The sequence below is a fragment of the Bos indicus genome, chromosome 12 (genome assembly GCF_029378745.1).
Source record: "Bos indicus isolate NIAB-ARS_2022 breed Sahiwal x Tharparkar chromosome 12, NIAB-ARS_B.indTharparkar_mat_pri_1.0, whole genome shotgun sequence".
In the NCBI taxonomy this organism is placed as follows: domain Eukaryota; kingdom Metazoa; phylum Chordata; class Mammalia; order Artiodactyla; family Bovidae; genus Bos; species Bos indicus.
Window position 1 is genome coordinate 2480080 of NC_091771.1, and position 17670 is coordinate 2497749.

The following is a 17670-nucleotide window of genomic DNA, read 5'->3' on the forward strand; positions in this document are numbered from 1 at the left end:
ATATTTCTTTCCTTTATGGATTTTGAAGGGTTGGATACATTCTCCCCTGGTCTAAACAGTTGAAATTAATGAACTCTAATCCATGATGGTGTTACTGATTATTTCACAATAATTTCATCATTAAATTGGAATGGTATTTTACTAATGATTAGAAAATATGACCAAACTTTGGGGATTTTGGAATGTATTAAAATAATACCAAGGTAAATTTACAATTTCACCTTGTTGAACCCATGTCTTTTTAGGGTATTATAGCTCTTCCCTGGTGGCTCAGATGGTAAAGAATCTGCCTGCAATGCAGGAGACCTGGGTTCGATCCCTGGGTAGGAAGATCTTCTGGAGAAGGGAAAGGCAACCCACTCCAATACTGACTGGAGCATTCCATGGACAGAGGAGCCTGGCGGGCTACAGTCCATGGGGTCCCAGAGTTGGACACGACTGAGTGACTAACACTACTATTACTACTACTACTATAGCTCTTCCAGATATTTCCATTCTTCTCTAGATAGTTAACCCTGAATTCTCGAGGTGCCATGCTAATGTGCTTTGTAACTCACTTATTCATTCATTTAACAAGCGCATGCTGTGTGACTACTGTGGACTGTCTTGCTGCTGGTCCAAGGTGTGGTTTCTGTGTCTTGGCGTAGCCCCAGTTACTTTACTCTCATCTGACTTCTGTCCCAACTGACTCCTCCCTTTTCCTCTCACATATTTGACTTCTTTTCCTTCTTCTATACATCTTTTCAGTAGTGCTGTTATTGCTGGTCTGATACTGAGTCCTTGCGTTTTTTTCTCCCTGTAGCTTCTCCTTAGGTGATCTCTTTAGTCCCCAAGGGCTTAAATAGAATCATTAAATTAATGACTTACAAATTTTTTTCTAGACTTCCTTCTAAGCCCCACACTTGTATATCTAACAGCTTACTTTTCAATCTCTAGCTATGTTGCAATGTATAGATCACCCTTTGCTGTAAATGTGGCTCTTGATTACAACTCCCTTACTGTCTCTTCTCCAAATTTGATTTACTTGAAAAAACCCTTCTTTGTCCACTTTCTTCTGATTTCCTTTTTCTCATTTCCGTGACCCTTTGCAGCCCTTAGCACCTCAACTGAGAATGTGTGGTAGTTTCCATGGGGAGTGGCTGCTGTGCTGGAAGGGCCTCTCACTCTCTCCTGTGTCAGGAACCTGACAGGAAATGTCCTTTCCTTTGGTGCTTCTTCCTGGTGCTTGCTGGGAGCCTCACCTAAGTGTCTGTGTATTCCAGTCTGTATTTAAGAGTAAATTTTTAGATTTTCCAGAAGGTCTTAGACCACTATTTAAGAACTACTACTCTGTGTTAGACACTATTCCTGGAAGTGCTGAGAAAGGAAGTAGCTTCCAGAGAGAGGGCAATAATAAGTGTGTTTTCAGAGTGGGTTTAATGATTGCCTGTTTCTTATTTTTTTTTAACTTTTTCCATTTCTACATTTTCAGCTTTCAGGAGCATTATTTGATGTTTTATATTTGAGTTTTTGTTTGCTCCATTTTATAGACCTCTCTGCTTTTAAGACTGTTTGCTTTTAGCTAGTAATTCCTTGGTCTGACTCAAATATTTGTCAGTCAAATACATCTCCTGGTTTTCAATTCCTCATGACTTTCCAACATTTTATGATAAATGCCTTACTAAATACCAAATGTTTGTCTTTTGTTCACCTACTGTGAGCACTTAGAGCGCTTAATTTCCAGGTGGCTGCCACCTGGAAATGCACAGTGTATGAAAATTTCCAATTCATCTGCTGTAACAAGCAGAAAGCATTTTCAAAGTCTTCCATTAACCTCTTTATGCTATAGACTTCCAAAAATGACAATTAAAAATGTATTAGCAAGTTGGATATGTATTTTAGATATTCAGTATTATTTATTATTTCAGCTTCATTTTATATTTTAAGTGTATATTGTAAATATATAAAAGTATTTATTGTACAACAAAATTAACAGCACAGCTAACATAATTTTTGGAACCATTGTGTCATGAAGACTAACGTTGGAGTCTCATAGTTTTGCAGGATAAATAATTATTTTGGTATTTCAGATCAACTGTAAAATACTAGAGTTTTAGGAATATACACATTTGTGTGTATGTCCGCCAATACAATGAAATAATTTGACAGGACACATTAGTGGGGGGGGGGTGGCATTTATAATATAATTTACTTAAAAGAAAAAACAACCATGTAGGATATCACTTTAACTGAATTGTCAATAAAGAGCAAAAACTATATTGTTGTGGGCTGAATTCTGTCCCCGTATGTTGGAGCCCTTCATATGTTGAACCTCTTCCTGTGTTGAACCTAGTACCTCAGAATGTGACTGTATATGGAGATAGGGCCCTTAAACTGGTGATTAAGTTAAAATGGGACCCTTAGTGTGGGCGCTAATACAGTCTGACTTGTGTCCTTATAAGAAAAGGCAATTTGAATACAGAGAGGAGACATCATGGCTGAGCATACAAAGACCAGCCCTGTGAGTGCACAAGAGAGAGTAAGAGCCAAGGAGAGGTGCTTCAGAAGAAATCAAGCTTACGAATTAATATAATAACTGGAAACATTTTTCTTGCTTAGTTTTTTGGCATTAGAATGGCCTATTTTTTGTTGTTGTTGCTAAGTTGTGTCCGACTCTTTTGTGACCCCCATGGACTGTAGCCCGCCAGGCTTCTCTGTGCATGGAATTTCCCAAACAAGAATACTGGAATGGGTTGCCATTTCCTTCTCCAAGGGATCTTTCAGATCCAGGGACTGAACCTGCATCTCTTGCTTGGCAGGTGGATTCTTTACCACTAAGTCCCCTAGGAAACCCAGAGTGGCTTATACTGCATGATTTTTACTTTATCAGATAATTTAAGGAAACAGTTATAGACCTGCAGTGTTGGGTGTTCACTAGTAATCAGTTTAGGAATAGCAAAGGTTCTTATACAAACCATGAATTATCACATGATTTTAAATAATTATTACAAGTATGCATCAATTCTTTCTTGACTATAGGCATGACACATAAATTAGTATATGTATGAGGAAATACTGAGGCATTCTAAATAAATATATTCATGAGTGTTTACATTTAATTTTCAGAATGCGTTCTTACATCTCCTGGATTTTATTTTTGAATGCATTCATTTACATTGAGCTAAATTTACAAATTTTAGTTTCGTTTCATCATGTCTTTGCTCACTACATCTGCATATATTTCTTTACCACTCTCTCTGTTTTGCTACTATATAATAGTTGAATTTTTCTGGTAAGCAAGTAGCCAACAAAGACTAGTTGAACTCTGAATTATCTATTGACACTTTTCCAAAATTGAGATATGAATAGATGGTTTTACCCTTTTTTTTATTAGCATGTGGAAATAGTGAAAATATTATTCTACATATGGATGGAGAGTAAGAAGCTATGTCAAAAAGCTAGTCTGTGACTCCTGTTTAGTTGTCTCAATGATCTATTTTGACCATCTCTAGCCATCTAATACATATACTCAGGAATTGTAAAACAATTTTAATATTACTACAAACTAAATATAATTTAAAATAAATTTATTTTAAAAAGGCAATTCACATGTAGGTTTGCATATACTTACTAAAAGAGCCATTTATGTAAAATTTTACATTCAACAAGTTAACACTTTTAACATAAAAGGGTATGATGAAATACAAATGAACCATTCACAAGGTAATTGCAGCATTTATGAAAAATATTTATAGTGCACTGGGAATGTGGTGTACTGGTAAAGAACCAATAGGTTCAAGTTGTTTGGTGAGCAGGATTTTACTTAAATCTTGCCAGTTTATTTCCACGGACTGTCTATGTAAATTTGGCATCTAAAGTTGAAATTGGCGACTTGCATATGAGGTTGTAAATATTACACTATTTTATAATACAAATGTAAACTGTTTTGCAGCAGAAAGGAATACAGAAAGATTATGGCCAAAATCTCTAGAAGGATTAAGGACTCTGTAGACTGACATTGAAACACACTGGCATGAAGGAACTACTTGCAGTTAAAGATTGCTTTCTGAGATATGGAGCTGGGAACATTTCCTGAATTGGCTGCTGCTCGGGCTGATAGATGATGATGAAGAAGAAAACTGCATCAGGAAGACCTCTATATCTTTTTGGAGGTTAGCAGACTGAAAGTGGCATCAATACAGTGTTAATCTTTTTGAGAAACTAGCAGTTTACAGTGTTTGCAGATTTTTGTCCTCCTGCAGATTTGCAATAGCTACTTGAACAGTTCTGTCAGCATCACCTATGAGCCAGAGCTAGCGTCAAGTAACAGGCCAGGGGCAACAGGGACAGCCAAGGTCTTGACGCTCTCTTAGGCTTCTTGGTGGAAAGCAGTATTTACTGCACTTCAGTTTTGCAGCATGAACTGGGAAATTACAAACCAGGTAGATAAAACTCCAGGGTGTTCTGAAGGATAGCTTAAATATAACAAATCTATGTACTATAAAGACGCCTATGCAGTGGATGGAGCAAACACAGTTCTGGCTGGCTGCTAAATTTCATTACTCACAAGGTTGACATGTAACCAACTGGGTGAAGAGTCGTGGAGCTGAAAAGATGCTGAAGGTAGAACTGCTAACTGCTTCCCAGAACCAGACTGTTCATACAGCTTACAGAGTCTTGAATTAGTAGTTGTATTAGTTTCCTAGGGCTGCCATGAGCTATCACTACACTCCGGTCACTTTAAACAGCATAAATTTAGTACCTAGCTGTTTAGAATACAGAAATCCAGGTGTTGGTAGGATTGGGTTCTTCTGGAGCCTCTGGGGAGGAGCCATCCAGTGCCTCTCTCTCAGCTCCTGGTGGCTGTCGCCAAGTCTTGCATTGATCTGCCCTGTTTTCATAGTGCTTTCTTCTCTGTGCCCCTGTGTTCTCACTTCTCACTACAAAGACACCAGTCATTTGATTTAGGTCCCACCAGGATGATTTCATCTTGAGATCCTTAACTCTTTACAAAGATCCTGTTTGAAAATAAGTCACATTCTGAGCTGGGTGGATGTGGAGTTTGGGAGACACTACTCAACCGAATCCTGCCATCCTTGTTATAACTCCCATAAGTGCATGGAGGCAGCACCATCATCTCTGAGTATTATAAAATAATACTAAAATTAATTATAAAAACTAATTATAAAATAAGAGTACACTGTTAGGTTTATATATGGAACACATTTATATTATGTTGTGAAATGTTTGGGCATTTAAGTGTTATTGTTGATGAGCTTGTGAAGCAATTAAAACTGAAATTTATTAACATGCCTCTGAATTTAAGGAGGTTTTATTGACAGGTAGTGATGATTTCAATAGTTCTAATAAATGACTTCAGTGAGTGAAATAAAAACGTGATCAGTTCAGTTCAGTCGCTCAGTCGTGTCCGACTTTTTGCAAACCCATGAATCGCAGCACGCCAGGCCTCCCTGTCCATCACCAACTCCCGGAGTTCACTCAGACTCATGTCCATCGAGTTGGTGATGCCATCCAGCCATCTCGTCCTCTGTCGTCTCCTAATCCTCCTGCCCCTCATCCCTCCCAGCATCAGAGTCTTTTCCAATGAGTCAACTCTTCGCATGAGGTGGCCAAAGTATTGGAGTTTCAGCTTTAGCATCATTCCTTCCAATGAACACCCAGGACTGATCTCCTTTAGAATGGGCTGGTTAGATCTCCTTGCAGTCCAAGGGACTCTCAAGAGTCTTCTCCAACACCACAGTTCAAAAGCATCAATTCTTCGGCACTCAGCTTTCTTCACAGTCCAACTCTCACATCCATACATGACCACTGGAAAACCATAGCCTTGACTAGATGGACCTTTGTTGGCAAAGTGATGTCTCTGCTTTTTAATATGCTGTCTAGGTTGGTCATAACTTTCCTTCCAGGGAGTAAGCGTCTTTTAATTTCATGGCTGCAGTCACCATCTGCAGTGATTTTGGAGCCCAAAAATATAAAGTCTGACACTGTTTCCACTGTTTCCCCCTCTGTTTCCCATGAAGTGATGGGACCGAATGCCGTGATCTTCGTTTTCTGAATGTTGAGCTTTAAGCCAACTTTTTCACTCTCCTCTTTCACTTTCATCAAGAGGCTTTTTAGTTCCTCTTCACTTTCTGCCATAAGGGTGGTGTCATCTGCATATCTGAAGTTATTGATATTTCTCCCAGCAATCTTGATTCCAGCTTGTGCTACTTCCAGCCCAGCGTTTCTCATGATGTACTCTGAATATAAGTTAAATAAGCAGGGTGACAATATACAGCCTTGACATATTCCTTTTCCTATTTGGAACCAGTCTGTTGTTCCATGTCCAGTTCTAACTGTTGCTTCCTGACCTGCATATAGGTTTCTCGAGGCAGGTCAGGTGATCTGGTATTCCCATCTCTTTCAGAATAGTTCTACCTTATATTAAGGGAGAGGCTGTTGTTACCATCATAGGCTCTGAGACTAGACAGATGGGGTTTAAACTCCCGACTGCCCATTTCTCATCCTCGCTGGGCCCTGTTTTCTTACGTCGAAACTGGGGATGATACTAGTATTTAATTTAGAGCTTTGATGTGAGGACTCCATAGGTTTCTGTGTGTAAATATTTATAAAATTGTATATAGGACCTAGTAAGCACTGTGTAATATTCTCTGCTTTTGTAGTAGTTGTAGTTGCTGTTGCTTTTCAGTAATAATTTCTTATTTACACATATCTTCCTATGATGTTATTAATGATGCAGTAAACATGGATCTCTGTAAATATGTATTATTAATTTTAATGTATATTCTCAAAAGTTGTTTGAACGGTTTCCAGCTGCATCTTGCCTGAAATATATGGAAGCTTTAGCATACATGACCAAGAATTTTGTAGATTTATGTTGTTAAAAGACTTTTGTACTTTTCTAAAAATTATAGAATAACATACATAAAAGAATTTGCACAAATCATAAATGTATAGCCCAGTGCATTTTCACCAGTTGGATACATCAGCATAGGGAGTGGAATTTGGAAAATGGATTCTCTTTACCCTCTGTGCTGCAGCCTGACACTAGAGTTTTATTTCGTATTTTGAAGTTTGGTAGAAGATTTCTTTTGAAAAAAAGGTTTCTACTGCTAAATAGCCTTTGAAACCAAGTAGTCTCCAGCAGGTCTTCAATGACTTACAGTTCTTTTTTTCTGCAGATGTTTGCATGTTATGTGAGATTAAGTTTATTAGCCCAGGATTATTGAGAAATGCCATATGGAAGTATGAACTAATACTGATCATAAATGATAAAAATAATAGAAACATTCAAAAAGATTTTATTCACATTCATAGGAAAACCTGAAGAAAATGTCTTCTTAGATAACCTTCCCCTCTCTTCTCAGAAGCAGAGATTTAAAATTGATCAGTTGGTAGACCCATGTGGCATATAAATGTCTGTCACCATCATGTCAGCTTCTCAGCAGCTGTCTATCAAACTACATATTCTCTGAAAAAAGAAATAGTGTTCATTAATAGTTTTTGATGTGTTTTGAAAGGATTCTTTTCAAAATGTTTATTGAACTCTCACTGCCTAGGAAACACTGTCCTAGGCACTTATACTAATAAGGATTAGACTAACAGAAAACAAAATCAACCAAACAAAAAAGAATAAGTCTTAGACTGACGTTGAGTGACAGAAGAAAAGGTGACAGCGGCTCATATATGATGCATTCACTCAGTCAGTGTTTGATGAGTTGTTTTTTGAATATATCTTGTATCTCAGGTGCCATTCAGGGTACTGGAGAGAGTTGTTGTTTAGCTTGTAAGGCATGTTCCCCTCTTCTGTGACCCCATGGACTATATAGCCCACAGGCTCCGCTGTCCATGGGATCTTCAGAAAAGAACACTGAGTGCACTGCCATCTCCTTCTCCAGGGGATCTTCCCGACCCAGGGACTGAACCCACTGCTCCTGCATTGGCTGGTGAATTATTTACCGTAAGCCACCAGGGAAGCCCACTGGATAGAGTACATGAACACAAAAGAAGTCTCTGGTCTCTGGAAATTTATACAGACCAGAGAGAAGTCAGTGTATATCATCTTGGGTGGTTAGCTGTGGAATTCTAGGCCACGTACTTTTTTTTTTTGGAATTTAAGAGATCAGAGAAGACCTTTGCATGAAAACCTGACAAAGTGTGAGGAAGTAAGACAAGGTCTGTGAGAGAAGCACATAACAAGAGGGGCGCACAGGCGCCTAAGCCCTAGATACAGGTGTGACCCGGGATTGGGGGTGGAGAAGGATGTATCAGGTGATACGATCAGAGAGGTGACATCCCATGAGACTTGCTGGTCATTGTAAGGACTTTAATTTTGCTCTGAGATGGGGAGCCATCGGAAGGGTTTTGAGCAAAACAGTGACAGCTGACTTGGGTTTTCAAAGGATTGCTTTGGCTGCTCTGTTAGGAAAAATGGAGAACAGTGACGGAAGCAGTGAAACCACTTGATGCTGTAATAATAATCCCAGGGAGAAAGAATGTTGGCTGGGACCTGGAAGAGGTAGCAAGGGAGGTGAGAGGGTTTAAGCAAAGCATCTACGTTGAAGGTAGAACCACTTGGATTTATCCTGGGACTGGATGTGTGGGGTATGAGGGAAAGAGGGGAGTCATAACACCAATCATTTACTGAGATGCAGGAGCATAGTCCAGGAGGAAGATAAGTTCCAGTTTGAAAATGTGAGTTTAAGATGCCTATTAAACATTAAGGAAAGATATTCAACCAGCAAATTGGAGTTCAGGGCAAAGATCTAAGCAGCACAAAAATAATTGTCATGTATCAAGTTGAGAGATACACAGTCCAGGACTTGTAAGCCTGCATGGTCTCCTGTAGCCATACATGAAAACTCATTGCACAATTTGCAAATCAGTCTATTCTTAATATTTACCATGTGCGTGTGTTTTTAGTCAATCATGTCCAACTCTGCAACCCCATAAAGTAGCCTGCCAGGCTCCTCTGTCCATGGAATTCTCCAGGCAAGAATACTGGAGTGGGTTGCATTCCCTTCTCCATGAGATCTTCCCGAACCAGGGATGGAACCTGGGTCTCCTGCACTGCACATGGGTTCTTTACCATCTGAGCCTCCCTCCCACACACACGTGCACAAAATCATTATCTTGAGGGAACATTTTGAATAATGTTACAAACATCTCTATTATTGGTCTGTTTTGTATAGTATTTACCATAGTCTTGAACATCTTATTGGTAGAAAGTAGTTTTCAGCTTCTTAGGTAAATATGGTTTTCCATTAGATAGACTTCTCCCATCAGTACTGCTTTCTCTTCTAACAGTCTTGTGTCTTTCACACCCTCCTCCTGGTGGGGGAGGGCAGGGCTGCTGCTCTCGCCCTGGCATGGGTGACGCGGCTCCGCAGGGCCGACCAGAGCCCACCACCGATGTGCGCCTCCTCTCCTCTGCCTTCCCTTCCTCCAGACTCCACCAGAGAGAGAGGTGGTTCCCTTGCAGTGTGATGTGTAGAAAAATGTAACAAAACCCTCATTGTCTGAACAGATCTTCCTTGACTTATGATGATGTTACACTCAGATAAACCCTCACAAGTTGAAACTAAGTTGAAAACTCATTGAATACATCTTCCTAACCAAAGATCACAGCTTACCCTAGCCTAACCATGTTTAGAACACTCATATTCACCTCTAGTTGGGCAAAATCATCTAACAGCCTAATTTATAAGAAGGTGTTGAATGTCTTATACTGTTTATTGATTACTGTCCTGAAAGTGAAAACCAGAGTAGTTGTATGGGTACAGATCGTAAGTATATTAATTCTTCACCCACATGGGATGACTGGGAGCTGCAGCTTGCTCTCCATCATCATGAGAGCATGTCCCAAACATTGCTAGCCCAGAGAAAGAGCAACATTCAAGGTCTAAAGTATGCTTTCTGTTGAAAGCATATCGCTTTCCTCACCATCATAAAGTTGAAAAATCCTAAGTGGAACATAAGCAAATTAATACCTAATGCAAATTATAAAATGTATTATTATATGGGATCCCCTCAAGAATCAGACAGGGTGATGGACAGGGAAGCCTTGCGTGCTGCAGTCCATGGGGTCACAAAGACTCAGACAGGACTGAGCGACTGAACAAGAACAACAACAAGAATCAGAACAGGGCTTCCCAGGTGGCCCAGTGGTAAAGAATCCACCTGCTAAGGCAGGAGACACCAGGGATGCACATTTGCTCCCTGGCTTGAGAAGATCTCCTGGGAGAGGAAATGACAACCCACTCCAGTATTCTTGCCTGGAAAATCCCATGGACAGAGCAGCCCGGCAGACGACAATCCATGGGGTCCCACAGAGTTGGACAGGACTGAGCGACTGAGCACGCTCCTATGCATGCAAGAATCAAGACAATGAAAAAAAGGAAAAACTGAGCAGAAGGAGGCAAGCTGAGGATTATCGGCCAGTCATGGCCGATAGTCGTTATCGGCCGATAATGCTAAAAGAAGCATTGCATTTTTAAGTTTACACGTTTGCTTGTTATGAACCAAACTGCAATTTATTTTGAGTTTGTGCTGTTGTACCATCTTATTTTAGTTTTATACTTTCTGTCAACATAATGCATTTTATAATGATACTCTAGAACTTAGATTTTGTCTTCAGCCTACTTAATATTAAAGATTTTTTTAATGCTACTGAGGTTTTTGTCCATCATGTCCATCCAGTGTATTATTTTTGACGTGCGTATTGTGAAATACTCTTAAAGCTTTATTATTACAGTTGTCTAGGAAAAATCATATGTTTGGAGCTTTAAATGCTATAGGCTTTAGTTTGTCTCATAGAACAATTGTGTTTAGAATAGGAAGGGTAATTTAGTTTGCGTGTTTACATTGTTTTTTGGTAATATGTTGCTTTTAAAGCATTCTTCAATGACATCAACTCCTCAGTAGTGTATCATGGTATGTAAAAATGAGTGTGACATTTCTTAGTAAGCTTGTTATGAAATAAGGACCAACACCTCCAGGAGATATTCATAGATGATTAGTATTTAATTACAGAGATTACATAAATGTATGCAATTTCTCCATTTTTATTTGAAATCTTAATGTGGTAAATCATAGAGGACATCATATTGCAGAGAACCTGTATACATGATTTCTGTATCATGATTTCTGAATCTAAATATTTATAGTTGTGATTTTAACTTTTATTCAGAGCTTTTCTAACACCTCTAGTGTATAATTATCATAATGACTAGCCACTTGGAGAAAAGTCTGTGTCTTAGCTTTTAAAGTTTTAGATATTTAATCTATTATGTTTTCCCTTTTTAGTGTTTTAACCTCTTGAGAGGTTAAAGTTAAACCCAAAATTCATTCTTTGAACAAATATTTGAGTATCTGCCCTGTGTTATGTAAACCAAGGTGCAAAGATGCATAAAATATAGGTCTCTCTCCTCAGGAATCCCTGGGCAGTTAGTAGAGGAAGACACATGCTAAAAATAATGGGTGTCATCCTTGCAAAGATAGATATGATTGCTAGGCCTGACAGGTGGGAGGGGGCATCACCAGGACCAGATTGGCGTTTCGGCCTCTTACTGTAAAAGTATGAACAGGAGTCACTTGGGTGGAGTGGGCAAAGCAGATAGACAACACCGTTTCCGGCATCAGGTACGGAATAGATGAAGGGCATTGGGTGGAACCAAACTAGGAGTTGATTGGGGTATGAAGTGTGGCAGGTTAGGAAATAGGACTGCGCTGTCGGTGGAACTCTGATGTTGCTGTGTAAGGAGTTTCTTGTCTGGTTTTTAAGCAGAGGTAGAGTATCTTTCGGAGAGGGCAGTGGCACCCCACTCTAGTACTCTTGGCTGGAAAATCCCATGGACGGAGGAGCCTTGTAGGCTGCGGTCCATGGAGTCGCTAAGAGTCGGACACGACTGAGAGACTTCCCTCTCACTTTTCACTTTCAAGCATTGGAGAAGGCAATGGCAACCCACTCCAGTGTTCTTGCCTGGAGAATCCCAGGGACAGGGGAGCCTGGTGGGCTGCCATCTATGGGGTCACACAGAGTTGGACATGACTGAAGGAACTTGGCAGCAACAGCAGCAGAGTATCTTGAAACTAATGTTTGTCTGAAAACTTCCATGTACAGTTTGGATATGGCTCTGAGAGAAACAGTAGGAGACCAGAGGTCAAAAAAGAGATTAGTGTTCCAGATCCCTTGAGTGGTTTTCAACATAGCAAGCAAGTAGGTTTTATTTGTCAAGTACCATGTGAGGGATGTCACAATCCTTTGGATCTGAGAGTTCAAGGGAGGAAGGGTCAAGACTAGCAGGTCTCCAGCACAGAAGACAGCATTATGGTTTTACTGCCCACAGTCATGTGGATATTGCAGATGGGCGGTTGGCTGGGAGCAGAAACACACAGTGTCTGAGGTGACTCAGGGATATCCCATCTGACTGAAAACAGTATAATGCAGAAGTTGAAAGTGCCTTAAAAATATCTAGTCAACTCTGTTTTATGATGACTATTTTGTTACTTCTAAATAATGAAAAGGAATAAAAAGATAAGATTAACTTATTGGTCAAGAAATGTGACATAATTGAAAGATAAAATTCATACACATCACATACAGAGATACCAATAAATTAACACTTTCAAGGAGTGCAGTTTAAAATTCTCTGTTCCCGTTGGGACTTCTAATAGCAAAAATTATCATCACTGACCTCAAAGAACTTGAGACACGTTCAAGTTAAGCTATGTGGTTAAACTGTGTCCAAAGATGTATGTGAGTACTGTCTTCATATATATAATTACTGAAGAGCACCAAGGACATTCTTAGATGCTCTTTAGTTTATACATCAGATGGCCCTGAGCATTCAGTTGTATTTTATTCACATAGAACTTGCATGCACCTTTCTTTCTTCTGACTGTGGTTTCGTCTTTATTTAAAAACCAGCAGTGAAAAGTTGATCAATTACAGTTAAATTACCTTAACTATAATGCACAAATAATGTAATCAAGTAGAACTGATGAAGCTTAGATAACGGCTTAATGGGGTTTCTATCTGTTAAGCGGAGAAGGCAATGGCACCCCACTCCAGTACTCTTGCCTGGAAACTCCCATGGATGGAGGAGCCTGGTAGGCTGCAGTCCATGGGGTTGTGAAGAGTCGTACACGACTGAACGATTTCACTTTCACTTTTTCACTTTCATGCATTGGAGAAGGAAATGGCAACCCACTCCAGTGTTCTTGCCTGGAGAATCCCAGGGACCGGGGAGCCTGGTGGGCTGCCGTCTATGGGGTCACACAGAGTCGGACACGACTGAAGAGACTTCGCTTAGCTTATCTGTTAAGTAGCCACAGAACCATTTTGTGAGACAACTTTTTTCTCCTTATGATAACCAACCTTAGATGTTTGAATATGCCCTAGAGTTTCCTAACATCCCAAACATTTTACTCTTAAAATTAGCAACTTTTCTTTCTACAGCACTTTTCCTGGCAATGATGATGGTTGTGGTGATTTTGTTTCTTTGTTTGTTTCCTTTGATTTTAGTATTGCTTTAGTCTTTAAGGCATTCACTGAGTCTTACTGAGTTCTCCGAATAAGATTAACATCTCATAATCCATTTTATTTTTAATTTTTATTATTTTTTTAAAATTTTATTTTATTTTTAAACTTTACAATTCTTCATCCTATATTACAGCAGTTGATATTTATGAAATATCAGTGAGGTAAAATATGAGGCGACATTCTTCCTCTTTTGCTCATGTGGTGATAGAACATCATCCCTGACCCAGCTGGCTGCCCATGAGTTGGGAAGGGCTCCCAGGATCCCCTGGAAGCCTTTGCCTGAAGCCCTTCTCCCACCCCCAGAGGAGCTCGCGCTCTGTCTCCAGTCACGAGCCGCCGGCCCCCGCTGAGCACAGGCCTGGCCGCCAGGCAGCTCTGAGGACAGCTCGTGGATCAGAAGTGCGCCCCTCTCAGCCTGCCTGCAGGCACTCGGGTCCCGCCTGCTGACCAGACGCACACTGCCGTGTCCATGGGACAGAGGAAAAACTATGCATTTGACTTATGTCCTGGTTCCTAATATCCTTGTTACATGATGTATGCCAACGAGATGACTCAGGGCAGGTGAGAGCAGGGCCAGCTTGGGGAACTTCAGGATGGGGCACTGGTTGACAGAAGTACCAACCAGGAGGTCAGAGGGACACACGTTTCAGCCCTCCCTCTCGCCTCCAGGTCAGGCAAGAGAGCCCACGATCAGGTTAATCACAGCTGTGCTGTGAGGCTTTGCTGAGACGCTGAGATGAAGAGGCACAGAGGCCTTATGTTACAGTGAACACGTGGGTGCTCCGGGAGGCCATGCATGCACTGCACCCAGAGAACGTGGGGCCTCGTGCAGCCCTCCTTCTGTGTTCTTGCCCTGTACATGTCTTCATTTGGCTATTCCTGAGTTCGATCCTTTACAATAAAAGCTGTAGTAGCAGGTACAGTACTTCTGCAAGTTCTGTGAGGCATCCCAGTAAATTATAGAAAATAAAAGGGGTGCGGGGAGTGCATGAGAACCCCTGAATTTATCATTGGTTAGAAGTACAGGTGATCCCCATAACTTGCCCTCTCAAATAAGGGCAGTCTTTATGGGACTGAGTCCTTAAACATGTGGGTTCTGGGCTAACTCCAGGCAATGAGTGTCAGTGAATTGGGAGACACCAGTAGGTACTGGAGAAGTGGATGGTGTTAGAATGATGTATTAGACATCAGATAAAAACAAATAATCCACTTATGTTCCTTCCCAGTGTTTGCCTTGTGCTTTTTGTTACATGGAAGTTCCTCAGACTTATTTGTCTTTTCTCTAGATATCTATCTGCCAGATTTGATGTTTGTCTGTGTGTAGTAAAATGTGATCAGTGATTTAATCATAATATTTTAAGTATGTGATTTTGTTCAATAATGTGTTAATACATTTAATTTAAATGTTAATTAAAAATACAGTTTATTTGTCTTCCAACCATCCATCTATCCACAGAATACTTAAGTATATTCCCCTGGGTTTAGCTTTATGTGGATTACTTGTGACTTTTACTAGGCAAGGATGTATACACAAAAACACTTTATTATTTAATAAACAGAGTTTACTTGTTCTCAGAGTAACAGTAAAGAAAGTTTGAAATTTGTTTCCCATGTACTCAAAGAACCCCTGATATCTTTTCATTCTTGATGTAGGTGACCTTGGACAAGAGAGCAGAGTTTCCCCATCTTTTCTTTGTACATTTTTCCCCTCTCAAAAGACCATCATTTTGAAAAGTGCTCAAATTGTGTTGAAATAGATTTAATTTTAAAAACATACTCTTTCTTTGCCATCTTTTTCTTTTTTTTTAATTTTATTTTATTTTTAAACTTTACAATATTGTATTAGTTTTGCCAAATATCGAAATGAATCCGCCACAGGTATACCTGTGTTCCCCATCCTGAACCCTCCTCCCTCCTCCCTCCCCATACCCTCCCTCTGGGTTGTCCCAGTGCACCAGCCCCAAGCATCCAGTATCCTGCATCAAACCTGGACTGGCGACTCGTTTCATACATGATATTATACATGTTTCAATGCCGTTATCCCAAATCCCCCCACCCTCTCCCTCTCCCACAGAAGTCCATAAGACTGATCTATGCCGTCTTTTTCTTAATTGACTGATTATTTTGTATTGTTTATGCAGGTCAAGGACTTTGATTTTCAACAAAAGATATTTCTTAAATGTGGTTTGTGTATGTGAGCTTTACCAAAATTTTCCTGTTTTTAAAAATCTTTTGTTTTCTTCATTTCTGGATTTAAAATTTAAAAGGTTTTTAAAACTTTAACTGAAATTCACCTTTCCTTTATTTTTGTGGATTTTTCATTGTTATTGTAAGGTTTTTCATGTGTTTTGTTTCTAGAATATTTTACTTTTTTATATTATGATTTTGTCCTTTTAAGGCATATAATATTCTCTCTTTTAGTTTCTGTAGAAACCCTGGAAAAGAACTTGAAGCAGATGGGAAGACAACTTCAACAGCTTGAGAAAGATTTGAAAATCTTTCCCCCTCCTGAAGACTTGCATGATAAGTTTGTGACAAAGATGTCCATATCCTTTGATATCTAAGTAACTTTAAATGACTAGTTAATTAGGAATACAATTTACTTAACCTTTTAAGTGTACTTGCATAACCAGAAATCACTGTATAATGCCCAATTACAGAAAATTTATCCTTTACCTTCTTGCAAGGAAATTTATCAAGGGTTTTGCCTGTAGTGAATAATACAGAGATTTATTCTGTTAATTTTATTCCTTTTTTTCCTTTTTATTAATCTAATACATTCTCTCCTCATTTTTCTTCCATATGCCCTATTTCCTTCTGATGTTCATGGTAAATTGAAAGGATAGAAAGATTCAATTTGAGGAAGTTTGAATTTAATATCATGCTGTGATATAGATACTTTTGAAATGGACCAATACTTTTGAAGCAGAAGAAGACTTTATAAACTGGTGTGCCTGTCAGCTTAATTTCAACAATGAATTTTTACATATCAAAAATTAACGCATATTCGAGAAACTTTAAAATTTCCTTTAGAAATACTACACTGTTCCAAAAAGCAAAACTGAACTTACACAGTCTTACTGGTATAGGTATTTTCCTGACCCAAGTTAAATGGACCAATACATGTGTGTATGTATGTCTGTAGATATGCATACATACATAAAAACTAATAACATTAGGAGTGTCCTGCTTAATTTAAGGTTCTTTGAATTTCATTATCTTTGGTTGCACTAACTTTGTCAGTGGGAAGTGAAAGTCGCTCAGTCATGTCCGACTCTTTGCTACCCCATGGACTATACACTGGAGTGGGCAGCCTTTCCCTTCTCCAGGGGTTCTTTCAAACCCAGGAATCAAACCCAGGTCTCCCGCATTGTAGGCGGATTCTTTACCACTTGAGCCACAAGGGAAGCCCAAGAATACTGGAGTGGGTAGCCTGTCCCTTCTCCAGGGCATCTTCCCGACCCAGGAATCAAACCTTGGTCTCCTGCATTGCAGACAGATTCTTTACCAACTGAGCTATCAGGGAAGCCCCACTTTGTCAGTGAACTCATCTGTAATGAGTAATTGAAGTAATAAACTTTTTTTTTTATTTCCAGAAACTAATGTTGAGTTGCTTTCCAAACCATTCTGTGAAATTAGAGACATATCTTTTGCCTTATAATAAAATATTACAACTGTACATTTTTAAAATCCCATATGGGCTTCAGAATTCCATGTGAAAGGATAACCCACTTCTAAACAAGCACTTATAAGTAGATACTCCTAATATTTTATTTTAAACTGAGATACTTAAAATAACTACTTTTCCTCTTTTCATTTCTTCTTCCCTGAGATTTGGCAAATCACAAAATTATTATTTGGCTTGTCATAGACTTTATTGTCCTGTATACTTTCAGCTTAATTGTGAATTAGTTCAATTTTAGCTTTCTGCACCATCTCTTTTGGGAAATATCATAAAAATTCACTCGAGCAATAATCAATTCAGGCTAATGTGTTTGTTTCCTTTCATATGTTTCCTATCCACACAGTTTCTTCTTTTATTAGGCAGGATATCTTTATCACTACATTTGAGAAGGTTATGTTTTGAAAACTGAAGATGAAATCTGTGTTTATCCAAGGTGTTTGCC

At 39.3% G+C, this 17670-nt stretch overlaps 1 protein-coding gene across 1 annotated transcript in view; it reads left to right on the plus strand.

Annotated features, from left to right (window-relative positions):
* Positions 1-17670, plus strand: part of DIAPH3 (diaphanous related formin 3) — a 565391-nt gene that overhangs the window by 332084 nt on the left and 215637 nt on the right. The window contains 1 exon segment of the mRNA XM_070799979.1: positions 15965-16088. Coding sequence (XP_070656080.1) covers positions 15965-16088 — 124 coding nt within the window.